Source organism: Danio rerio, chromosome 6 (assembly GCF_049306965.1).
Source record: "Danio rerio strain Tuebingen ecotype United States chromosome 6, GRCz12tu, whole genome shotgun sequence".
Taxonomy (NCBI): domain Eukaryota; kingdom Metazoa; phylum Chordata; class Actinopteri; order Cypriniformes; family Danionidae; genus Danio; species Danio rerio.
Window position 1 is genome coordinate 32,117,438 of NC_133181.1, and position 26,735 is coordinate 32,144,172.

Here is a 26,735-nt window from a genome sequence, read left to right on the forward strand (position 1 = left end):
ACTAGTGCAGAATAGCCATACTCATTCCACACAAACTATGTAAACAATATATACGCTGAGACAGTTTCAAGAGAGAATGAGCCATCACTGTCAAGATAAGTGTGTCTGTTTAGGGAGGAGGAGCTGCAGAGAGCCCAGTGAAGGACAGATAAAACATCTGCTTTGAACAGAGAGAACATTTCCTCTTAAATTACCTCCCTACCTGACAGAGAAAATGTGATATCTTACTCTCCCTAACTCCCAAAAGCCTGAAATAAAAGCCTTTAACACGCTGAGAACAGTTATGAATAGGACCATATGAGACTCTTATCAAGTGTCCGATTACCTTTGTGCTGAAAACACATCTATATTCTATCTCCTGGAACATTAATAACACACCGGAACAATTATTTTTGTACAAAGTTGCAGGAAGAACATTGTTTCAAATTTAATTGGACACATATGTTTTATATACATGAAAACATGAGTGTCTATTCATTTAGTGATTTCCCGTTTTAAGAATTATTCTCATTATAATACATGTGAAGCAATCACTATATGAGTGATATGATGTAACTGAAGACACATCAGTGGACATAAGGACAAAGAGTATCAAAATACTACTCTGGTTTCCCATGAAGCAGTTATAGAAGTCATAAAATATTCAGCTGGTAAATTACTTAGAAGTTGTAAGACTTGGTAGACAAAGCGCTGCAAGCTTTATTGTTGTGGTTACATAATTAAGAGATCTTAATCAAACATAACACAATCAAACGCCATTGTGGCTGTTGAAAGCATATAGAGGTTCAAAAGACCCTGGTGGGTCTTATTTTCCACATAATGTGATTTATGGATTGCTTCTTGAAGTTCAACTGTGTAGGCCTATTTATTATTTCCAGAGTGATACAAAAAGTGTTGGGAAATTCACTATTGGTGGTGATATTACACAATGTACGAGTAAAAAAAAACAGACTTGTTTTCAGAACACAAGTGTTTTAAAAAAGAAAACAGTTTTTATGTTTGCCTTTTACTTATCTTGGTCATCTGCATCCTTTAGCTACACTGACACTAGAACTTAGATTTTTTGTAAAATTATCAGACAATAAGTATTCATAACTTATCATTTCAACTAGATATTAACATATCTAATATCCTAGAATGAACACAATACACATCAACAGCAAACAAGCCTCTTCAGGAGAAGGATAAAATCCAACTTATCTCATACAGCACGTGCTTTTATGCACTGATCACATGCAATTCGGTGGAACTGAAACAATACAAAATAACAGCAAACACAAAATGTAAAATAAAAAGTGCTGATATGAACAGAGTCTTACCTGCAAATGCCCCTGGTACATATTTAGTGGAGAATAAAAAAGGTCCCAGATCACAGTTAGATGAACACAAGAAATATGAGGAGACTTCTACTGTTCATGCGCGCAAGAGTGTTCTGAAAGTACTGAAAGTCCAGTTTGGGGAGTCGTCGCACTGGAGCTGTCTCGTGGACTAAGTGCTGAATTTGCTTTCGTCACCGACGCACTTTATAGGGTGAGGAGGCTTGAGTGCAGCCGCTCCGAGCTTCACGCGCGCCGGCGAGTCTCTTCACCAACTTGCTGAGGCGCGCGACGGATGCGCTGAACGCTCGAGAATCTTGCCTACGTCATAATCAAAGCCTCAGTGTGGCTCTGAGGGGTTTTTATCGTAGTTGGTCTGATTCTTCAGCAATTCCTCCCTCCTTTATCAGACTCTCTCTCTCTCTCTCTCTCTCTCTCTCTCTCTCTCTCTCTCTCTCTCTCTCTCTCTCCTTACCGACTGTCTCCTCCTCTCTCCAGCCAAGAGAATTTAGGCGGAGTCGGTTCCGTCATTCACGGGAGCGTCGCTGCACGCGCAGATGCTCAGTCCAGGTGTTCTCGTGGTTATTTTGTTCAACCAGACACTAAATCAGGTGAATGTCTCGATTTTTCTCTTCGTGTGCTGTTCTTCTCTGCCTCGGAGCAAGGAGGCGCCACTTCCATTTGTTTTATTACATAATAGTGTGTTGATGGGAAGAAATACTTATTATAAACAAGCTTATTAACAACATGCCAATTAATAAATGCTTGTTTCTAATGTTTGTTTTAAAATAATAAAATGCATTTCTGGCTTACATCATTAGTGCAAAAAGGAAAATAATGTTTTCACAATATAAAACTGTGTACTGGAAATAATCAGCTAAACTTACAATGTTTTTATTGTACTGTATTATGTGCTAATGAATGATATCACAGGACAAATGTCAGTTCTATTAGTAAACATTTAGTATATAACCATAAAATTATAAAATTCCTTTATAAAGTATGAATCTCTTCTACAGAATAGAGCAGCTCCTTTATTGTCAGTGAAAAATATGCCCTCTGTTCAGTTAATAAAGAATGGTGATTAGATTAATGAAATATGTATAAGAGTGGGCAAGAATAGATTTCTTCATTTATTCAAATAAATTGTCAGCAGCAGGATTTTTTTTACAACACTCTGAGTATGATAAATGTGATCCCTAGCTGTTAAAAAAAGTAAGACCCGGCTATATTTTTTTCCATTCCAGAGCCTTTACATATACAGTACTGCTATAATATAGTACAACTGAATCTATTGAGAGGTTTCATGGGTTTGGTGAGTATTGTGCTCTTGATCAGTCTGCAGCTGTCTAAGAGGGGTTTTTTTTTTCTGTCAACAAAACAGCATCATCATTAATCCCTTATGAGAGTTAAAGATCCACCTGTGTTTGCTGTCTGTGTTTGTTTGGCCTGCTGTTGGTTATACGGACATGTGATGTCAGTGACAGATCTATGGTTTATGGCTGAGAGGAGTTTAGCTCCAAGTAAGGGTTTTCCAGGCTTGGATGGGAATACTGATGTCACTCAGTGACACTCCAAGCTTGCAAACAAACCAGGACAAATGGAAAAAGTGAATGCTGTTACATCAATAGGTCTGAGTGAGCTCTGGGGAAAACAAAAACAGAGAACACGGATGTGACATCATTGTGAGCATAAACAGTTTTTAAAATACATTTTTAAATTAGTTTAAAATGTATGCTTTTATATCAAGTTTATTAAATTATGGTTTTAGGTCTTAATGAATTTGATTTCAGTATTCTGCTTTTAATTTCCTGCCACTTGAATTGCATAAATAAAACGAAGAATAAGGTTATTTTTGCGCAAATATTTATTTATCTACAAAAAGTGCTAGTGCTAAACTGAGATAACACTACTCATTCCTTCACCCCCAACAGCCAACACCACCAAGTCTGTCAAAAAGAACGAATTATGTACTGTAATACTAATTAGATTTGACTACATGTATTCATTGAGTCAGTCAGTCAGTCAGTCAGTCGGTAATTTTTATAATCTGATTAAAGCTACATTTTATGGACTACTTAATTTTTTTAAATAAATAAATAAGGAATAAAACATACAATGTATAATGAAATAGAGATAAAAAATAGAATAGAGATAAAATATTAGGTGCTAGTTATTGGTGGAACCTTAAGGATTTGTGCAACAAGGACAGGCCCAATATTTCTAATACTACACTAGGCAAATTTTAAGGACTGGTCAGTTTTAAGGGTGGTCTTAAAAGTTTCTGATTGTCTTGAAAGAAGCCAAACTTGATGGAGAAGGTGCGATTAAGCTTTTGATAGGCTAAAATCTAAAGATGTTTTGATTTGGCAGGGTTGAATTGAAGGTGACGGTCCTTCATCTAACAAGATATGTATTTTGTTAGAAAGGTAGAGTTGGGTATCATAAGCATAGCAGTGATATGAAAATGCATTTTTCTAAATGATATATTCCAGTGATAGTATGAAGATGGGGACTAAAGGGGGTCCATGAACTGAGCCCTGAGGCACCCCAGTATTTGTGTTGAGATGCTTCACTCCTCCAAGAACTCAAAGATACCCTCAAGAATCTATAAAATAATGACGCTAATGGCAGTTATAAAGTAAACGAATGTTATTTGGTCTAAAGCAAGGATAGGCAAGATCAGGCAAGTTCAAGGTCTGAGTGTTAAGGTCTTGAATGCTTGGGTTTTTATCAAACTGGATCAAAACTCTCTAGGACAGTGGTTCTCCAGAACCGATATTGTCTACCGCTGCTCTTAAGTAATTCAAAAGTAGTCAGATTAGGTTACTTAAAATACAACTGACATAGAATTACAGTTTAAATCATATAGTAGAATAATCACTATCAGGCTACAATTTGTAAGTAATCTACTCAGCACCGCTCGTCAGGAACTTTCCCTGAACAATATCAAGTTTAGACTCCACAATATTTTATTTATTTTTGATATTCAATGTGTCAGATATGATTAAACTAATCAGGAGGAACTCCCATAATTGTCAGTCTAATTGTCAGTTGTAACTCAGTACACTGCAGGGATTTCGTAGACATCCTGTACTCATTAAAAAAAGAGAGCTTGGTTTCATATTGTCTATAATTGCACTACTAAATCAAAAATGATTCTTCAGTGCTTGTGGAGGTTTAATCTGAGTGATCTTTTGTCCTGTTTCCAGTTGTGTACTACTGTCTGTGTAACGTAAGACAAATGATCTTGCTAGATTATTGATCGTAAAAAAACAAACAAACAGTGAAAGCATCAACCCAATACAAATTGTCCCTGAGTCAAAATTTACGTAACTAAGCGAAAAAAGGAAGAGAGATTCTTGGACTATATATCATTGTAATGAATACTGTCTGCCTACCAGACCAAAGTTTGAAAGCTAATTTCATTCGCCATTGATGCTTTAAATGAATAGTTATGACAAGAGCAACAGCAGGTCTTGCTTTTAGTGCTTGTTACTTCTTTATGTATTGTGTGAGACTCTGTGAAATCCCTCAACCAGCTTTCATCAGTATTTAAACATTAAGACACTACAAGGGGAGCCATTAATAGCACTTTGTTCTTTTAACAGAGTTTTTTAAAACCTAAACTGCAGCTATACGTATATTTAAGGCGCAGCTTATCATAAAATGCAATTATTTTTTAGTTCCAAACTTTAGGAAGCTACATTTACTTTTATGTTCTGAACTTAAATTTATTTTATAAGTTAGCTTATTCAATTCACCTACACCGCAGGTCTTTGTTTGGGCTTGTGGGGAACACCGGAGCTCCTGGAGGAAACCTACGCCAACACAGGGAGAACATGCAAACTCCACACAGAAATGCCAACTGACCCAGCCGGAGCTCGAACCAGCAACCTTCTGCTGTGAGGCGATCTTGCTACCCACTGCGCCACCATGATGCCCATATATAATACTTATTAATGAAAATTTGCACAAAAATATTTAGCTTTTCTGCGCCATTAATATTTCCAACTGCTAACTAATTAACATTTATTTTATTTATTAAGTCTTTTACAGTAACATTAATCTAAATTTTACATTTTTTACAACAGTTGTGTTCTTTTCCACAGACTTCCACTTGATTTTTTGCAATTTTTTAGCATTCGTTACTATAGTTAGAGATTTTGTTGCACACCCATTTCATGTTCTGTGCTCATTTACTTGTAAATATCTTAAGCTCAGTTTTTTTATCCAATAAAATAAATAAATAAGTAGACAGATAGCTGATGCCTGTCACAATCTGTGTCGCACTACAGACTCGTAGATTACCAAAAACACTTATTTTATTTACAAAACTGTTCTAACTACAGAAACAGGAACACAAAAACTCATTGAACATAGAGCGTTCACACTACCAGACAGTAAACTAAAGCAAGGATATAAATACACAGGACATGTTTAGTCAAATAACAATCAGGGGTGATACAGCAACTAGAACTCATGATCCTTAAAAAATAGCGAGAAACAGAATAAAGAGGACACTGACAAACACAAGCAAAGGGATTACGGCACAACATACAGTAACATCACATGATACAATACAACACAGACACACCAGACATATGACAATGACTTAATGTTTTATCAGGGAATGATTTCATAGGCACATTTTGAAGGTACATTTTATCGTTGTCTATATTATCTGCTAACACTTTGTCTTAGTGGTTCCCCACAGACATTCAACTGTACAAACAATTTTGCAAGTACATGTCAGCTTATTCGGTAATCCCTAGCAGCTAACCCTTGTCTTGTAGTTTAAATTTACATACAGTTTAGTGAACAGAATGCCTGAAAGGGACATAAAATAGAAGTAACCGATTTCTTTGGGGTGAGCTTTAAATAGAAACTTAGAGACTCCATAAAAACTGACTCTATTTGTAAATTTCAGCCACAATTGGCTTCATCCACAGTACTGTCAGTCAGATGTTGGCCCGTGACCTCCCCACTAGCACACCGGCATAGCCATAATTAACTGTCTGTAATTCCTCACACTCACCTCAGCACAGTAAGGCATTGTGTATACTGTACATATAGGGTGTTAACACATACCCCTGCCATAATTTGCTTCAAGTCTTTGCATGTGATGAAGCAATGTTAACAATGTCACTGTTTTTAAATGACAATTTATTATTATCTTTCTGCTCCATTTAATGCGTTTGAAGTATTTTTGTATTTCTCTGGGGGTAAATGGCAGCTTTGCTTCATTTCAAAGTAATGATAGTAAAACAAAATGGAAGTTGGACTGAGAGGGATCTGGATCTGGAGGGATTTAGAGCCCATGATCTCATTTCCTAGTGTATTTTTAAAGCCCTGATGATCCATCTTGGGTCCATAAATCTCTCTTGCATTGAAGAGAACCATGAAGCCACCTTGCGAATGCTTGACGTGCGGAGTGCAGCGCTGCTAATGAACTTTGAAATAGGAGTGAGCGGCAAAGGCTATCAATTATAATAACAGCCTCCCCTCTTCCAGACAGAGCAGCATCCGTCCCCATTATGACCCAACACCTCCACCATGTTTAGCCTCATTAAGCAAGTCTCCTCAATAAAAACGAGGGCCAAAGGCCTCATCACGCGGTTGCACTGCTTCAAGTCAATAGATTCACATTTTGGCAAAGTCACATATTTATATACCCTTGCATATTTTAACATCATTATGACAAATGTCCTTAAAACTCCTGGAATGTCAATTGCAACACACACTGGGCTGTATGTGTGATCTATAAACTTTAATATTCAACATGATGCAAATGCGGTCATTTGTAACCTAAATGGGTACAGATTGTAGTGTCATTCACCATGTCTTATGTTGAATTGGTATTTTTATTATATTTTTATTCATTAAATACACTTTAAAAAAGCCACCAATGCTGGTATGATTACAAGTCAGTATTGGTGATATCATTTTGTTAAAAAAAAAAAATGTTTACCATTGCTGCTGTTTTAAATATTTGCATGTCATATGAATGTGCATGATGTCTTGTTTTCACAAAATCATGCTTTTATATTTTACACAGAGCTTTTTGCTTTGGTTACAACTGGGTGGTACTCTGGAAAAAAAATTCAAAGATGATTCCTTGGATTTACTACATTTTTAAGGTACTGTAAGTGATTGTAAACAATTTATTTGGTCTAAATTTAAACAAGTTAGGTTAAACATTACTAAATTAAATGTTTTTTTTTATTCAAACCATATAAATTGTTTGTAACAATTTTGTTAAAATAATTTGTTCAGTGTATAAGCACCCCCTATTTGTTATTTTTTATTTATAGGTAAACAGTATTCAACTAGTGGCTATTTGAATTAAATAAAAAAATATATATATATTTTTAAATTCAAAACTGCATGAATGAAAACAGTGTTTAAGAAAGTTTTGAATAAATTTAACAAAGTGTAATAAACAAATAATAATAAAAAAACAATACCACATTCTCCTAACTCCAATCTCTTAATCTTATTTTTTCGCACAAAAAAAAAAAAAATTCCCACCAAAAAAATGGTATGATCAAATGTCACTAAAACTACACTAAACATCCTGAACTAACATAATCTTTATATATATAAAAAAATAATCATTTAACATTGCAATAGTATAACACATGAATTTTAAAAAGGATCACATCATCATTTTGTTTTAAACACTAAAAATCTAAAGTCACTAAACTTGGTTAAAATACTTAACTGACAAAATATTTGGACCAAAAAAAGCAAACTAGTTTATAATAGAAACTGCGCACAAGAATCGCTGGTAATCAAATACAAGAGACAAACATTGAAAAATTAAAAAGATAGATTATGAGTTAATCCTGAGTTTACTTTTTCTGTTGAACACAAAAGAAGATTTATTAAAGAAAGCTGAAAACTGGAAGCATTGACATTAAAATTAGAGAAAATAAATACTGTGGAAATCAATGTGAATAAAGTGAATTTAAAGCAAAAGTTCACAAGAAATAAGATATACACAATGCAGTCAACCTGCGGTCTGTGTGAGTCCTAATGCCCCAGTACAGTGAAGGGGACGCTATACTGTCAGTGAGGGCAGTGTTTCAGATGAGAAGTTAAAACATGGTCCTGACACTTTGTGGTCATAAAAATTCCATGACACTTTAAAAAAAAGAGTAGGGGTGTAACCCTGGTGTCCTGGCCAAATTTCCATCCATCGGCCCTTACTGATCATGGCCTCCCGAACATCCCCGTCCATTAAATTGGCTCTATCTCTGTCCCTCAACTCCACCTATAGCTGGTGTGTGTTGAGCGCACTAGCGCCATCGTATCATCCAAGTAAATGCATAATTGTGAAGCTATTTGGGTGTATTACATAATTACTTTCTCTCTTGTATTATATTAGCAGACATTCTTATGCACATTTCATAGCAAGAAGGTTTCCTTGGTTATAGAAAAGAAACAGTGGAAGCATAGAGCACATATTTTCCAAGCACAACTATTTTAATAATGGACAAAATATGATTTTTTTTCTTGGCTGGACATCACTGTTTTCTTTTGAATTTCTACATATATGGTGGATGTGCATTCATAAGCATCAATCTGGCTTTTTCATTATGAAAGCAGTACAATTGCATCAATTTTACAGCACATCCAGTATAAGTGTTACACTTAAAAAATATATCTGTAAAAAAACGGGAAAATGTACTGGCAGCTCATTACACAGAGTTTTTACCTAAAATTAAAAAAACAGAAAACTTCCATTAATTGACAGTGTGTCCACAAAAATAAATAAATAAATAAATAAATAAATAAATAAATCACATTTTTGATGGTTAAACATCTGTTAAAAAACACTAAACATTTTATATTAATTTAAGGGTTTTTATATTAAAAACATTTGTTTTCTGTGTTTTTAGGAGAATACCAACAAAAGTGGAAATGTTCTGTGTTTTAATAATATACCTGCAGTAAAACAATGGACAGATTCTGTGTTTTAATGGCATACCTACAGCAAAAAAATGTTCTTTTTTATGTTTATAGCACATACTATAACAGTATAGTACATATTAATATATCTAAAGTAAAAAATAGTCTATCTATCTATCTATCTATCTATCTATCTATCTATCTATCTATCTATCTATCTATCTATCTATCTATCTATCTATCTATCTATCTATCTATCTATCTATCTATCTATCTATCTATCTATATATATAGTCAATGTAAGTTAGAATGTGTATTTTTAAAATAAATGAAAAGATAGGGTAAGAAAAACAGCATCACTGACCTTTCTGCATCAACAACTTTCATCCAACTAGAAGCACAAAGAGGAAAATCCCATCATTGGTTCATTCTGATAGCCGACGGCTTCTGTTCTGTCCCCTAAGACTCACAAGCCTGTACATGTTGCTGTGATAGAGAGACAAAATTGGACAGGCAATTAGTCATGATTAGTCCTTAGCAACCGGCAATTAATTATGGGGTGACACGTTTGTTGGCCTGCTTCAAGAGGTAAGAAAACTTTTTAAGACCAGAGCGAACAATATTTGACATTGCACTGGAAGCACAAATACATGTTGGCTGCTGTACGCTCTGCTCACAAGCTGAAAAACGCAGATACTTTAAACACGAGCAACAGGAACACCCTGATATACAGTCCAATCTACATGATGAATTATCATGTCGGGACAACATTCTTTATTACAGCAGCTGAGGTACAAAAGCCCAGCGCTAAGGTGAAAGGGATCTGAAAGGAAGATATTACAAGAGACACATGAAATATATTACAAACAGCACTGAAAAGTGCAAGACAATAAATGAGGCTACTTTATAATTTGCAAATGCTGGCATGTTGCCAGCTGTGGGATTAATTTCGGAGTGTTTTCTATAGAGTGTTCCAGTGTTATGACTACAAAGCAATGGCTAGGCCTTAAGGGACAAAGCTTTTCGCTTAGCCTATGGTTCAGCAAATCTGTAACTGGTTCGTTCTCAAAATCTTGTCAAAATTTGTTTCCCGGAAATCATTGGTGTGTTTTTTTTTTTTTTTTTTTTTTGCTTCGGACAAGTGTTTGTTTACAAAGACTGAGGTTATGTCAACATAAGCAAAGTTGCTTTAAGGAGAGGCAGACGAACGGGCCCATGGGAAGCCTTCAGAACACGGTGACAAAAAATAGCTGTTCTCTGGGGCCACACTTACACTGAAGTAACAGGACATGATCTCCCGATTTACAAAATATAAGATCAGCTGCTTTCTTGAGCCAGATCTTTATCTCCACCATCTGCCAGCAAGATTCAGTTAATCCAAAATAAATGTGTAGTATTAAAGATTCAATTTTCCAAAGAGCAGACTTTTTTGTTTTTGGTTTTAGGGTTTGGGTTATTATTTTCCTGTGCTTAAATACAAAAGGAACTACTTGTATGTATATACAGTATGAGTATATATACTTTAAGCAATAAGGGCTATATACACATACTGGTAGTAAGTGAAAAAAAATGGATGCTTTTCTTTGTCTTAATGAAACTGAAGGAAGACTAAAGACTTTTTGAAGAATATCCTGATCAATCCCATAAAATAAAAACCATTGAAAATTGAGATGATAAAGCGCCAACATTTACTACAAAAATCATGAAATTAAATCATATGACACTATCCAAAGGTCAATATCTTAATATCTACTGTAGCCTGGTGATCTTTAGCACACAAGCAGCAGTGTTACAACCTTATGTTTGTTATGTTGGAGTTATCTGTCTCTCTGCTGTGTCTTGGGAAATCATCTGGCTGCTTTATACAGGCTGATTGTTGCTCAGGCCTATAAAACTTTAAGTGTGCATTTGTGTGTGTGTGTGGGGGGGGGGGGGTGGATGATTGATCGATTGATTGATTGATTGATTGATTTTTTGATTGATTGATTGATTCTGTTTGATTGATTGATGATTTTGTTTAGGTGTTATGGCCTGTTTCTATTGAGTGGTACGGTACAGTTCAGTTCAGTACCCTTTTATGGCTGTTTCCACTGTCAAAAGGTACAGTACCCTACCACTTTTGAGTACCCTTTGCAAAGGGTACCTAGCACAACAATAGGGTACCAAAATAGGTAGTTAGACACGCAACTGGATGCTATTGGTTTACAAAGATACATCACTCGCTCCTGCAACAAGCCAGGAGAATGAAAACGAAGAAACTGGCAATTTTTAAAACATGACAAGACATTACACCGTAATAATATATACATATAATAATGAGCCATGGTTGAACTGAGCTCAATCAAACCTTGTCATCGTCTTGATGAACAGCCACAAAGCCAAGAAGAACAAAATCTGCTGCCTCCTGTTTTTGTTTTACGAGGCCGTCTAAAAGTGCCTAGAGAGCTCACATGCACTTACCACATGTCTATATTTGAAATAACAAACTACTTGACGCGCACATTGAAGTGTTTCTGAAACAAGATCCTTTCAGAAACAGACCAACGCAAGAGGGAAGCACAAAAAAACTAAAGAGAAGTCAGAAAAAACAAAGGAGCAAATGATTCTTTCAGCAATCTAAAACATGAACAAACTATTATCATCACCTTTTAAACTATTATGAACTCTGAAAGACGAAATTACTTTCTAACAAGAGGTTTTATGTGCTAGTGAAGATTAAAGATAAAGATGAGAGGTTCACACGTCTGTGGGTTATATGTTGCCTGTTTTTGAAGCCAAATAAGGCCTAAATGTATGCTGTGTTTTCTGAAATTGGTAGACTCTCAGACGTTGTACCAAGGAAGGTACAAACCCTTGTCACTGGGGCAGTACCTTTTTATGGAACAGCATTGTACTTTCAAGAGTTTACACTTGATGATTGATAATAAAGATTGTTTGGCATGCTGTCCCAGGGCTCCCTGTCATTTGTAGGGCGAGAGGGGAGTTTGAGCTCAGGTAGATCTCGACGAAGATATTGCGATAAGAAAACTCTGGTTATTTATAGTGAGTTAGGAGTCATCTGATTGGATAATCGATCATGAGCTGATGCTGGAACAGCTGAGAACAATCATAAGCAAGTGATTTGTTTATTAATAAACTTCACTTAAAATAAAAAAAAAAAAACTAATTTGTACCACTGTAGTTTGTATCTTTAAGAACATTATTTGTGCCTTGGACAACCAGAATGTACCGCTGACTTTTGTAGCTTGCTGATACAATTTTGTACCTTCATCACAGGTACAAATCTGTTCCTTAGGGTACGTTATTTGTACTACCATGGACTAAGTTGAAAGGTTAAACATAGTATTTTTTTGTTTGTTACAGTACTCTTCTTTACTTTAGTCTTAGACCTCCCAATCTCAACTCCAAATAAATTAGTTATTTCAAATTTTATTTGACTTTCCACATCCTTTAATTTTCTTTTCCTTCGCTATGTGGTGCATTAAAACAGTAATAATTTTCAATTTTCGTAAAAGTGTGAATTGGTTGGCTGGAAATTAAAAGTAAAAAAAAAAAAACTGGTTGCAATGTGAAAGTTTCTGAAAACTACAATTATTGTCTTCGTGTAAAAATGGTGATTTTGTGAAAACAGTGATGTCATGCGCTTACATACAGTATCATGTATAATATACATATAATATAATATATACTAAGCAGCACGAGTGGTCTTCAATGAACCTAAACGAGCACATGTCACTCCGCTGCTAGTCCGTTTGCACTGGCTGCCAGTTGCTGCTCGCATCAAATTCAAAGCTCTGATGTTTGGCTACAAAGTGACTTCTGGCCTTGCTCCTTCTTATCTGCGCTCACTTCTGAAGATCTGTGTGCCCTCCAGAAACTTGCGTTCTGTGAATGAACGTCGCCTCGTGGTTCCATCCCAAAGAGGGAAGAAATCACTTTCGCGAACGCTCACGCTCAATCTGCCCTGTTGGTGGAATGAACTCCCTAACTGCATCAGAACAGCAGAGTCACTCGCTACTTTCAAGAAACGACTAAAAACTCAACTATTTAATCTCAACTACACTTCCTAATCTGCAATTGCCTCTCTGAATATCACACTAACTGTACCAAAAAAAAAAAAAAAAAAAAAAAAAAACACTAATACTACTAATATTTCCCTTCTTAGACTTTACAGACCTAAAACTTGCCTATAGCACTTATTCATTGTTGCTCTTAGTTGTGTAAATTGCTTCCTTGTCCTCATTTGTAAGTCGCTTTGGATAAAAGCGTCTGCTAAATGACTAAATGTAAATGTAAATGTAAATAATATACATGTTAACATAGATGAACAATAAAAGTACTTTTAACTGACAAAGCAATATATAAATACTTTTTTAATTGTTTATTGAATTATTTTAACAAACAAAATGAAAGGAGGTGATCATTGCGATGATTCAAGCCATGTACTTTTACTGCTCATTATGCTGTCTTGAACAGCTGTATGCTGTCCATGCAAATTAAGACAGGATTTGTTCAAGTGTTACTCCATCATCTTGAATTTTAAGTGTTTGAATGCAGATGTATGTTACACAATCACACCATAGTTTGGGGCAGAAAATAACAAGGGAATGTTCTCATTAGTAAAGAGGGGGACAGAAGGTGGCTCATCTGGAATACCTGAAACTGCTACAAAGGGAAGAAAGAAGAGACAACATCATTATGTAAACTCGAACTGGCCAAAGCTGGTAGATTTGACAGCCTCTTAATCTCCCTCTGTTTCTGTGACAATGCCTTGCCCTTCATTTTCATGGCTTTGGCTTCCCCAAGAGTGCTGAATGTTTCTCCCTGTGATGCAGCGTAAAGGCATGCATGTAACACTGACTGTTATGTAAAGTAGCCTCTGAGCAATTAGGACTTTATTACTGCTTTATGCAGTGTAAAATATACTTGCTGAAAAATTTAGCTATTCACAGAACAATTATATTGCAATAAACATCAAATAATACAAGCAAACAAATAAAACTAACAGCATAGCAATAAAGCTCTGCCTAATAATACTCCTGTTTCTTTCATTATCTGATATCAGTGTGTATAAATGGAAGGAAAATGTGCTTGTACAGCCATTGATAAACATTACGGTGGCTGAGAGAGATCAAATGTGCTGTAAGTTAAGAAAACAAATTCAAACAGAAAAACACAATCAAACTGAGAAAACATCATCAATTTGGTCACACACCTGCAAATTTGTTATATGTCACAAAAAGTCATTACGAAGAGTGATGAACCCGGCACCTTCCTGTTTAGAGTTGGTTAATTTTAATGTGCAATATCTCAGATTATTTGGGCTAAAAATATACAAGCATCAAGGAATCATATGACCAGGAAATAAAAAATATATAATAAAATAAAATAAAATAAAAAAAACACCTATCGCATCTCTTAGACCTGACTGTTAACAGGAAGCAGCCATGTTCATCACTTTTTGGCATCTCCAAACACATTTCTATTTTGGTCTGCACAATTGGCACGGTTCACGTGGGTTTCCTCCGGGTGCTCCGGTTGCCCCCACAGTCCAAAGACATGTAGTACAGGTGAATTGGGTAGGTTAAATTGTCCGTAGTGTATGAGTGTAAATGAGTGTGTATAGATGTTTCCAAGAGATGGGTTGCGGCTGGAAGGGCATCCGCTGCTTAAAACATATTCTGGATAAGTTGGCTTTTCATTCCGCTGTGGCGACCCCAGATTACAGTTTTTTCCAATTGTTTACACACAATTACTTGTACTTCACACACAATGACTACAACATGTAACTGATGCACCAACCCCCTGAACCAATTCTGCTAAACTACAAGCACAATTCCTGCTTTACACTCAAATTGCAGGTTTAAAACACACTTTTTTCAAAACACTACACACAATTCTCTGCATTCTGCGCAATTTTCATGCAGAATATCTCTTGTTTTCACAAGGAACACACTGTTATTCACAATTGTAAAGTCAGTTGCCCTACTTTACATACTATCTCATCACATGAGTAAACACCTGTCACACAGAATTTCAATTTAGAAATCAGATTCTATCTGGTTTATAACTGGTTCACTGCCCACCCACAATTTTTAGTTGTTTATCTCCCTCCATATTCTCCATTCCTCAAACCTATTGAGGAATTGTTTTTCTGCCTGGAGATGGAAAGTGTATGACCGAAATCCACACACACATATAACCCTTCTCTAAGCCATAGCAGTTGATGCTTTTCATGGCTGAATTCGCCATGCAAGGTGACATTTCCCCCGCTGCTTGGACAGACCAAAAAAGAAAAGAGGATACAGTATACCTTATATATTTTTTTATTGTTTTTTAAAATAATTATTTTTACTGTAACTGTATTCAGTAAACTTATGTTGATGGTATATGTAGACCATGTTATGTGCAACTTTGTGTTGGTTGATGAACACTGTGTACACAGTTTTTGTAAGAAAAAGACAATAAAATATATTTGGTACTGTGTATTTCTGTGTTTTATATATAAATATTACTCTGAAACATTTTACAATGCACTTCTGTAGGCCTACTGTCTGTAGTAAGTGTAACACTGAACAAAAAAGGCTGACATAAGTTATTATGATCAATGGAGAAGAAGTGGTCATAGTGTTTTACATAAAGCACATCAGTGTTCAAATGTTCCTATAATTGTCTATTGAAGTGATGGCTTGTGTGTGTCATTTGAAAACAAAATACCATTTTGAAAAGAAATCACATAGTTTTGAACGTAGAGTTTCATTTTGCAGAAGAATTGAAGGGTTTTGCCCAATGTATGAGTGTTTTGTGATTTGTGTGTAGAGTTCTGACAATATGAGACCAGCTTACAGAAAATGTGTGAAAACAATTGGAAAAAACTGTAATAAAAGGACTAAGCTGAAAAGAAAATGAATGAATAAATGAATAATAATAAGAATGTATTATAATTGTTTTATTTTATTTTTCTAAACATTCAATTCACACTCTAGTTGAGAATAATAAACATTAAAAAAGTTTATGAGAATGTATTTATCGTCGGTGGTACAATAACAGCTCTACCGTCATGAACAAACCTTACATTCATTATTTTACAGTTTTTTCTCAACTGCTTACACCTAAAATCTTTACATGTCACATGATTTCTGAAAGCTCTCACTCAAAATGCAAAACTACACAGCAAATCTCCAAAATCAGAAGCTATTTCTCAGCCTTGAACTCTATTTTGCATACGTTTTCAATTGCGTTTAACACTTTTTTCAAAACTGTACACACAATGCTCTACTTCAAACAAGTGACTTGCTATGCTTTTCGAAACACAACTAATCAAAATGTTACACTTATTCACCAGATCTCACACACTGCTCAAATATGGAAACACTAATTTATTAAAGTTTTTCATGATTGCTAACACACTAAAATTAAACTTTTCCCACAATAAGCAAAACCGTAGAATCAAGGAGCAAAACACAAGGCTAAATCTGCACAACTGTAAGCACATTGTCAGCTTCACACTTTTTGCTAAACATAACACACAGTGATATGCAAATCACTAAATACAATTGGATGCTTTTGACACGGGCTATTTTTTATGATGGAGTTCCCTTGCCATTTTAAAGTTTTTTTGGATTGCTTAAGCACGATTTTCAAAACAGGGCCCGTGTTTTCAAAACAGTACACACAATTAGCCCAACCACACAATTAGCAAAACATTACAGATCCTTTGCATAATTAAACACTCTTATAAAAACTATAGACTTCTGTTTAAAAACCACACTTTTTTACCATAAGAAACACACATTTTCACATTTACTATACACTGTTTGCACGAGTTACACACTGCTGTGATAAACCTAAAACACTTTTAGCACTTCTACTTCCCTATGATTAGAGTAAGCTACCATCAACAAAGTACAAATATAAAGTAAATTCACCAAACACTACTCAAGAACAATGCTGCACACTGAAGAAACTCATTTATTCCTCAACATGTCCAACATGTTGGCATGAAGATTCAAAGTACTGTAACATGTCACTTTACGTATTGAACTGTAAGATAGATCTGGCATGAGAATTATCAATTGCAATGTTGTCCTTAGCAAGACACCTTGGAAAGAAGTGTCTTGAATGTAAAATCTTGTATTGCTGCTACCTCCATCTGGTCACAGGCCTCCTCCATGGCTTGGATGAGGGGTAACTCAGCTTGGAGACGAAGATCATATACTTTCCACCACCATGCTGAGAAAAACTCTTCTATAGGGTTGAGGAATGGAGAGTATGGTGGAAGATATAAGACGGTAAAATGTGGATGTTGCTAAAACCAGTTCTGAACCAGAGCAGAACGGTGGAAAGACACATTGTCCCAGATAACAATGTATTGCGTATGATCGATTTGATTTGCTGCTGTTATGTTGTGCAATTGGTCCAAGAATGTAAGTATATGTGCTGTGTTGTTAGGGCCCATATGGTCATGGCAGTGGAGGACCCCATTCTTTGTAATGGCTGCACAGAGTGTTACTGTATATTTCCCCCATGTTGCCCTGGGACATTGACTATAGCCCTGTGGCCAATGATGTTTCTTCTACTCCGTGTTCACGTCAGGTTGAACACACCATCATCTACGTAATCAAACTCATGCTATATCTCCTCTCTATCTATTCGTAAAACTACCTGAAGAACAGTGTCAGGCAAAATTGTGTAGTTCAGTGGAGATCTAGTATTACAGTACAGTAAAAGATTATGAGACAGTATGCAAGATCACACTGCTAAAGTGAATACATACCTCTGCATAATCATGCCACAATCTTTTCACCCTTTCAAAATTGTGCTCGAAAGGCACTCCATAAATTTGCTTCATTTGAATATATATATATATATATATATATATATATATATATATATATATATATATATATATATATATATATATATATATATATATATATATATTATGGTGTGTGACAGTGTTGATATTGAGACCTGATGGTTTTCATTGAAACTGGCATTTTATAGTGCTTAAACACCTGATTTGTGTGTCTACAATAAATCAAACAAGTGTTTGCACACCTGACGACTGTGTTGAACAAGTTGGTTGGACGGTGCAGTAATTTGACAGTCTGTGCTTTGGTATTGCAAGGAAGTGACTTCATGATAGATTTTAGTGTGTAATGTATGCTAAGTGTGTTTAGTGTTTTGCAAATCACTGTGTGTAGAGTTTTGCAACAAGTGTTAAGTTGACAATGTGCTTATAGTTGTGCAAATATGGGCTGATGTTTTGATACTTGTGTGTAATATTTTGCTAATAGTGTACTACTTTTAATTTTAGTGTGTAAGCAATCCTAAAAAACTGTAAAGCAAAGGCTTTCAAATGAACACACACATGAACCATGGGTTAAACACAGCCATCGGGTGTGCACACACACTGCTGCAAAACTGCAGACACACCAGTCAGCTGGAACCACAATAAAAAAGCAATAGGTATAAACTATTAGTCTTCAATAAACATGTTTACAGTAGTATAGCTAAAAATAGTAGTCTTTAATAAATGTTTTACAGGAGCTATAAATATTAATCTTACAATAAGTAAGCCAATGCTTCAGTATGGAAGAGGAAGCACGAAAGTGAGGAAGATTGGTAAACAGGAGACAGGGGATGACTTTTTCTTTACACTGAAATGTATACATCACCAGAGAACTCAATAAATAAGCTTTACATTGTTTTATGGTTTGTTAGCATAATGCAATATTTAGCTATCAGACTATCACTTTTTGGTGAATACAGTACTTTATAGCAATACCTCTGAAACCCAGATTATATCAGTATTAGTCTGTTAAAAATTATACAAGTTATTAAGATTGATAACAGCAGTGTGTAAATGAAGCAAACAGATTCATATTGAATGAGGCGTGTGTTTCTGTAAGGTGTCAAAATTGTGTTTTGTTATAATGTTGTAAAGTTTTGAAGGAAGTGTTTCATTTTGCAAAATTTCTAATGTGTTCTGCTGTTTGTGTGTGTGGATGTGTAAATTAGTGTTTTGACAAAATGAGCCTTAATTTCAAAATTGTGCTTAAGCACTCAGAAACAATTGTAACTGATCACTAACAATTACTGCTTTACTGTAGTATAGTAATATTATAAATAGGTCAACAACAGTTCTGGTCCAAAAAAAAAAAAAAAAAAACTTGTTCATCACCCATCCACAATTTGTAGTTTTGTACCTACCCCTCTAAAAAAGAACAGAGAAAGTCTTCTCTGTAAAGTGTATGAGGGCCAACCTTTTGCCCACATGACTTGATGGCAATTGTGACACAACTGTGTCATTTACTGTATTATAAAGAACACACTTTTGCTTTACATGTTTTCTACATTTTTGCATACAGTGTGTTTATGGTTTTGTTGTATGCTACTGTATAGACCAGTAATGTTTGGCCTAATACAGTTTTTTTCAATTGTTTACACACAATTTTGAAAACCATGTTCTTTTTTTCTAAATATAATCATAATTATTCAAACACCACACTCAATTTGCAGAATTCCTAGATTTTTTTTGCAAAATGACACACTTCAGTCAAAACATACACATTTCAGTTAAAAGATACACATTTCAATCAAAACATATATACATATTTGTGTAAATGCTATTATTTTTCATTTAACCAACACAGTCCACAAACTATTGTAGACAGTTTCACACTGCTGTGATAAATAAAAAACACATTTTTAAAAAAAAAAAAACAAATTTTAGGAAATAGCATGTGCTACATTTTTGGGCAGACATTGTTATGTAAGGGATCATTTCGATGACAAAACAAAATAGTGACAAACCCACCACATTCTTCAAGATTAGTTTGAGATATAGAGAGAATGTACACAAATAGGCCCACTATAAACTTGTCGAGCACTGCACAACACTGATGATGCAGACTGAATTTTTCAAGTATTTATTTCAATTCTAGAAATACAGTAATTCGGCTGAGATTTGGTTGAATTCTTTGTCCAGCTTCCATCAGTGTCAGTCCATGGTTGATAACATGGTCAATAAGTGTAGCACGGATTTCTTAAGTCAAATTTGGTCCTCGTCTTCTTTGTTCAGGATCTGTCAACTCTTCAAGTCCTTCTCTACCTCTTCCTTTACCTAGGCCTCTTCCTCTACCTCCTTTTCCTCTTCCTCTACCTCCTTCTTTTCCTCTTTGAGCTCCACCTTTCATTTTCACTCTTTTTCTAGCTCCTTCCATATTTGATGAATACAGGTGAACTCACTTGCTGCCTTTTATAGCACACCTGAGTGCTGCATTTTCAAATTAGCACATGTGTGCTTCCACACCTTGTGGATGTGTTTATCTAATTTGTTCATTATCGTGGTCATTGGCAATCCGGGGATTTGTAATGACAAGGAAGTAGGGGTTCCCAAACTTTTCAGCCCGCGACCCCCAAAATAACAATGCCAGTGACTCGCGACCCCCAATATCCTCTGAGGTGGTTATAAATACAAAAACCTTGCATGCAATGACGCAGACACACCAATTAAATTTGTGTCAGTGCTTTAAATGTGCCAGAAAGTATAACCTGATGTTATAAAATCAAAATGCATCGGACGCTATTGCTGCCTTTAATATAATGTTATTACCCCAGGGGTCGCAATCAAATAGAACTAGTAACTATAAGCTACTATAGTAACTATAAAGTATATAGTAACTATAAACGACTATTTTAATTTTCAGTATAGTTATGGATAAAATATGTTAATTCTTATGGTTTAATAAAAATAAATAGATTTTTGGAAATCACCAGGCGACCCCCCTTCATTGCCCCGCGACCCCTCGGGGGGTCCCGACCCCCACTTTGAGAACCACTGGTCTAAGGTGTCGAAATGTGTGTAGTTTTTTACAAATCACTGTGTGTAATGTCTTACAAAAAGAGTCAATCAGACATTGTGTGTAATGTTGTGCAAATATGTGGCGGTGTTTTGCTCCTTGGAGTACAATTTTGCAAATTATGTGGAAATTTTTATTTTAGAGTTTTAACAATCGTAAAAAAAACTGTAAATATTTTCTGTTTCTATGTCATTGGTGTTTACAGCTCCTTTCAGCTGATTATTTTCACTGCAGAACATTGCATTGAATTGTAGATATAAGCCTATGAAAAAGCAAAAAGCTTTAGACTTAGAACAACAGTGTTTACATGACATATTATGATAGTATTATTTGCCATTTGATGCAGTTTTGAGAAGCAGTTGGAAAAAACTGTAATTAGTAATTGTGTTATTGTGACATAAATACCTTATTGTGTTGTTATGACAGTGTGTAATTTATAAATATATTTCATTTAGAGAAGACATGGACCATAATTAAAATCAATTAGGCCTAAACAAAAATGAAGAAAGAACAAACAAACAGCAACACTGTCATGGTTAAAAACTTTTAATAGTTGCCAGTGCCACGCAGTAAAAAACTTTTTATGTGTGTGTGTGTGTGTGTGTGTGTGAGTGTGTTTGTGTGTGTGCGTGCGTGCATACGTGTTACTCTTGTTAAAGCAAGCATTCTTTGATGTATTGGCAATTTACAGTATGTCTGTTCATCTCACCCTGAGGATATTATCAGAAAAGAAATGACACAGTGAGGAACGATGTTTTAGTCTCTATAATGTTGTTTAAACAGATTCTGTTGTAACCTTCTTTGAGAAAACATTTCATTCCACAAATATGATGTAAAAAAGAAACTCATGAAAATCAAAACTTTTTGTACTTGCAATATTTGGCCCTGACAAAAAACGAGACTCTAAAGCCAAAGCACTGGATAAATTATTTATATCTACAATGTCAATATACAGAGCATCTAAAAGTTTTTAGTTTCATTTTTATATTTAAGATGTGATTTAATGTTCAATGTTTTGAATAACAAAATGAGAATCCAAACAAGAGGAAATGGTGACAATTTCGTCTTGTGGCACATCAACTCTCTGCGGCCTAGGTTCCTTATCTTTTTCACTTGGAAAGTATATATCAGATCATTCTTCAGTGTTTCATGCATTACTGAAGGTTTCTGCACTGCCAACTATAAAAGTTAACCCACTTAACCTCCACAAATTGAATAAGCAGTGAATTATTGAAGTCTTCCTTCACACCTTCTCCTGTTATGTGCTTTAATGTACTGTGTGCATTACTGTACTCATGGAGCAGATGGTTTCCCATTATTCTTCTTCAGTGACTCAGCATTACAAGCGTAATTGGAATTATTGCACAACCAGTTGATCCTTTATTGCACAATCCATAAATTAGAATGTTGTACGGGGTGAATGAGCATTCGCTTAATGCTAATTATGGTCAAGTTATGCCCGGCCAACTGTCTAGTGCTTATCAGTCACCATTCCAGATGACCGCACTGAACCATTCAATCAAACCACTTGGATGAAACAGAGGGCTTTACTTGGTGTTGCGGAATAACACGGAGATTAAACTGATTGCATTTTGATTGCCTTTACTTGGTTTCCAATTTAAATTGATCTGGTTCAGATGGTTTTGAGAAACAGATTTAGAAGCTCTAGAGTTGGGAAAAAAAGAGAAAAATAAATCAAAGCTTTGTTGTTTTTATGAAGAGAACAATATAAATCAACAATTATAAAGCCATTCAATGATTTAATAAATTAATATATAAATACACTCAATAAAAATATAAACGAAACACTTGTTTTTGCTCCCATTTCTCATGAGCTGAACTCAAAAATCTAGAACCTTTTCCATGCAGACAAAGGCCCTATTTATTTCAATTTCAATTTATTTTAATTTTGTTAAATTTATAAATAAAAACTGTGTTGGCAATTTTGCTCACAGAATTCCACTATAATAAACAATAAAAAACAGTTTTGACATTTCTCTGTGATGGTCTGAAGTCTCGCTGATTGCAACATCATATTTAAACATATCACATAAATGATCTCCAATTTTAGCCTAGGATTTCAAGATTTTTTTTTAGGATTTCTGAAATCTCACTGTGCAGTTCCATTTCACACTGCATGAATTTCATAATTGTTGGATCACATGACTATCTAGAGTAGCATTCAGTTGCTGCTGTGTTCATACTGCAGGATGGTCAGCGAAAACTGAGCAGTGTGAACTTGGCATTAGTGAGCAGTTCTCCTTTGCCAAGATAATCCATCCCACTCACAGGTGTGGCATATTAAGATGCTGATTAGACAACATGATCATTGCCTATGGGTGCTTTAGGCAGGCCACAATAAATGTGCATTTTATCACACAGCACAATGCCACAGATGTTGAAAGTTGAGGATGTGTGCAATTGTCATGCTGACTGACGGAATGTCGACCAGAACTGTTGCTTGTGAATTGAATGTGCATTTCTCTACCATAGGTCATTTCCAACCCAGGCTTATTATGGATACGTAGCTAGGTCTAAATTTCTGGGGACAGTGAAATACGTAACTGGAGGTAAGTCTGCTTGCAGTTTTGTTTTGTAAATCTACCAGAGGCCGATGTGTATGCTTTTTTTTTTACAATTTATTTTTGCCCTTTTTGCCTTTATTAGATAGGACAGTATTGAGACAAGAAGCAAAGTTGGAGAGAGAGAGAGGGGGGTCTTTGAGCCGGCATTTGAACTTGGGACGCACTGATGTGCTAGTGCACTATATTTCAGCATGCTAACCACAAGGCTATTACGCCAACAATGCTTTCTGATTATCTCAAATTTCTCTCGCACATCCTTCTTGCATAAATCCACCAGAAGGCGCAATATACACTTCAGCCAACCAGGCCAATTTGCTGTCGACTAACTGTCTGACAGACTGAACCACACAACTATCCACCCTCATCCCAAAACCCAACCGATAGTATTTTCAAAAGCAATCTAGAAAAAGAAAAGCAGTCGATTGATTTTACCACATTTTCAGCCTGTTCTTTATATATTTATTTTTACTTTTGTTTTTCCTGGTTCCTGGAACCCTTCTTCACTGGACTTGAACCCTGTTGTTGCGGTCAGCTGAGCTTCCAAGTCCATCGGCATATGTGGCGAGTTAATGGGCAAACACTAGAAAAGCTGTCCATACAGAAGTAAGTGGCCAGCTGGTAGCGCTAAAAGGAATATATGCTGTCAGCGTCATCATACTGACTCGTAGCTTCATTTCAAAGATGAAATGCAGCCATACTTACCTCAGGCTACATAATTTGCACTCTCCAGGAATGTAGATGGGGTACGTATCCATAATGAGCCTGTGTTGGCTGTTTCCAAACGTCTTTCAGAGAATTTGGCAGTACATTCTGCACAACCGGCCTCAAAACTGTACATGTCTGAACACATGTAACCACACCATCCCAGGACCTTCACATTCAGCATTTTCAACCCTAAGGCTCACCAGACATATCACCCCAATGAGCATGTTTGGGATGCTCTGGATCAGCATATACACGAATGTGTTCAATATTAAGAAACCTCCCAAAGCCACTGAAGAAGAGTGGATCAAAATTCCACATGCCAAAATCAACAACCAGATCAACTCAATGCAAAGAAGATGTGATGGTTAATTAGTAGGTATTTAGTTAATTGGTTATTTCACTTTTCTGAACTATCCTCTACATATGTTGAACTAAGTCTCAACATATGCTTAAATGTGTTGCACAGCCTTGAAAGAAACTGCAGAGCAATAAAAACAGTTGAGATGGTGTTTTCTGTAAAAGTGTCAATTTAAAAGAAATGTGGATTACATTATTCATTTATTCTCTCTCTAGATTTTCAGTTTATTCACAAATAATCCCCCGACTGTTGTGCTTTAGTGGAACTTCTCACAGCTCCCAAAAGGCAAAAAATATTAGATTCTCTCTGCTGCTAGAGAACGTCAGGTTTGAAGTGCATGTCCTATTACGCTCCTTCAAATCTAATTGCATGTATTCAGCTCTCTCAGAAGGCATTCAAAGTGCCAGGAAGCATTTATGCACACGGGAGCTGTCTATTATGAATATCCAAATGAAATCTTAAGGTAGCAAATGTAAGCACAGAGGATAACTTAACTCGAGTGTCTTTCATCTCTAACTCTTGTGAACCTGATGTACAAGTTCTGATACAAATGTGTATACACAACCCAGAGATGCTTGGATGAACACTTGCACAAGTATATATAAATATTTTAATGTGCTTTAAATGCCTCATGTATTTTCATCATGGATATAATTATTTAATTTTAGGTCACATCCAAAGTGCAGTTAGATCCGTTTTCTGAGACTGCTCTTTGTATGAACTTTTAGAGTTGTAATACTTCCAAAAGCAATAAGCCATAATGTGAAAAAGAGAGAGAGAGTTGGTTATAAGCCCACTGTCTATAAACCCTTTTCTAAAGACTTATAATTATATCGGGCAAAGCAGGCTCATGATTATTGTGTATAATAAAATTAGCTTCAATCGGGAGATCAAATCAGGTATACAAAGCAGCAATCACATCAATGTGCGCGACATTTCATTGCCATAAGATATCATAATAGAAGCCATAAATCTGAAATAATCATATTGTCAACTGTGTTGTGTTTTTTATTTTCACATGTAATAGGACTGAGTAATTGTTTCCATCTTTACCAGTCTCTAAGTTGAAGTATCTTATTTACATTTATATTGCCACTTATAGTAATACTGCTCGCTGGGTCAACCCTGAGTTGATAATGTGTGGTGGTTACTGCCTCAATGGCTTTCTGTGCCAATATGCTTCTCGGCTCTCATCCGTTCACCTCCATTAAAGCTCAAGGCCTACAGTTGAAGCTCATGACCTAAGGTAAAATCATTTGGTGTAGATCTGAGCTTTTATTGTGACGTGCTTGCAAAGTTACTTAAGCTTTTGTTGTCTAATTTATATACAGTGTTTATATTAGTGAATATGGGGTCATGCTAATATGTAGCTTTACTGATTGCTCAAGTTGTTTCTATAACAACAACAACAAAAATTCCTAATTGAGTAACTGTTGTTGTGTCACAATAAAATAGACAAATTAACTCAGCATAATAAATTATAATTATTGCTAATACAAATTATAGTGATTGTCATTTTACACGTCACATTATACAGCACACAACTGACGTACAGTTATAACGTTGGGTCATATGAAGAAGGATCCATTGGCAGAGTCTTTATTAAAGTGACGACAGATAATGTTGATTAACAGCAGACAGTAATAAATGACAGCACTCACTTAAAGTCGAATGCAAGCGGGGTCGTAGGCAGGCGGCAACAATCCATAAACGATGAGACAGGCGATGGTTAAGGCAGGCAGCATTGAATCACATCGGTAAACAGTACAGACTCGAGGCAGGCAGCAGAGAATCAAAAGTCAGGCAAACAGTACAAGTTGGCAACAAATTAACAGTCCAGAGAGTGTGGGAGTTTTGCAGAGACTAAAGAAGAGGGCTTATATGTGTGTGTATATAAGCTTCAGGTGACCAGCAAACAGAGTACCAAGAGGGCTTGTGGGGAATGGATTTCGTACAGTTCAGAATTCTGGTGAGAGGGACCTCTGCTGGT

The 26,735-nt window shown here is 35.6% G+C and overlaps 1 protein-coding gene and 1 long non-coding RNA gene across 21 annotated transcripts in view; one reads left to right on the plus strand and one right to left on the minus strand.

Annotated features, from left to right (window-relative positions):
- pex5la (peroxisomal biogenesis factor 5-like a) overlaps positions 1 to 1,694 on the minus strand; it is a 139,268-nt gene extending 137,574 nt beyond the window's left edge. For all 20 annotated transcript variants that reach the window (XR_012407991.1, XR_012407988.1, XR_012407990.1 and 17 more), the window contains exon 1: positions 1,320 to 1,694. Coding sequence is in view for 8 of the 20 variants with exons in the window: in XM_073954193.1 (XP_073810294.1) it covers positions 1,320 to 1,340 (21 nt within the window). In the remaining 12 variants the exon portion in view is untranslated. The remainder of the gene's footprint in view (positions 1 to 1,319) is intronic.
- LOC141386294 (uncharacterized) lies at positions 1,687 to 26,237 on the plus strand. Its single transcript, XR_012407995.1, has 3 exons — positions 1,687 to 1,927; positions 23,591 to 23,667; positions 23,765 to 26,237. It is a non-coding gene; the product is annotated as an uncharacterized lncRNA (long non-coding RNA).
- The last annotated feature ends 498 nt before the right edge of the window (positions 26,238 to 26,735 follow it).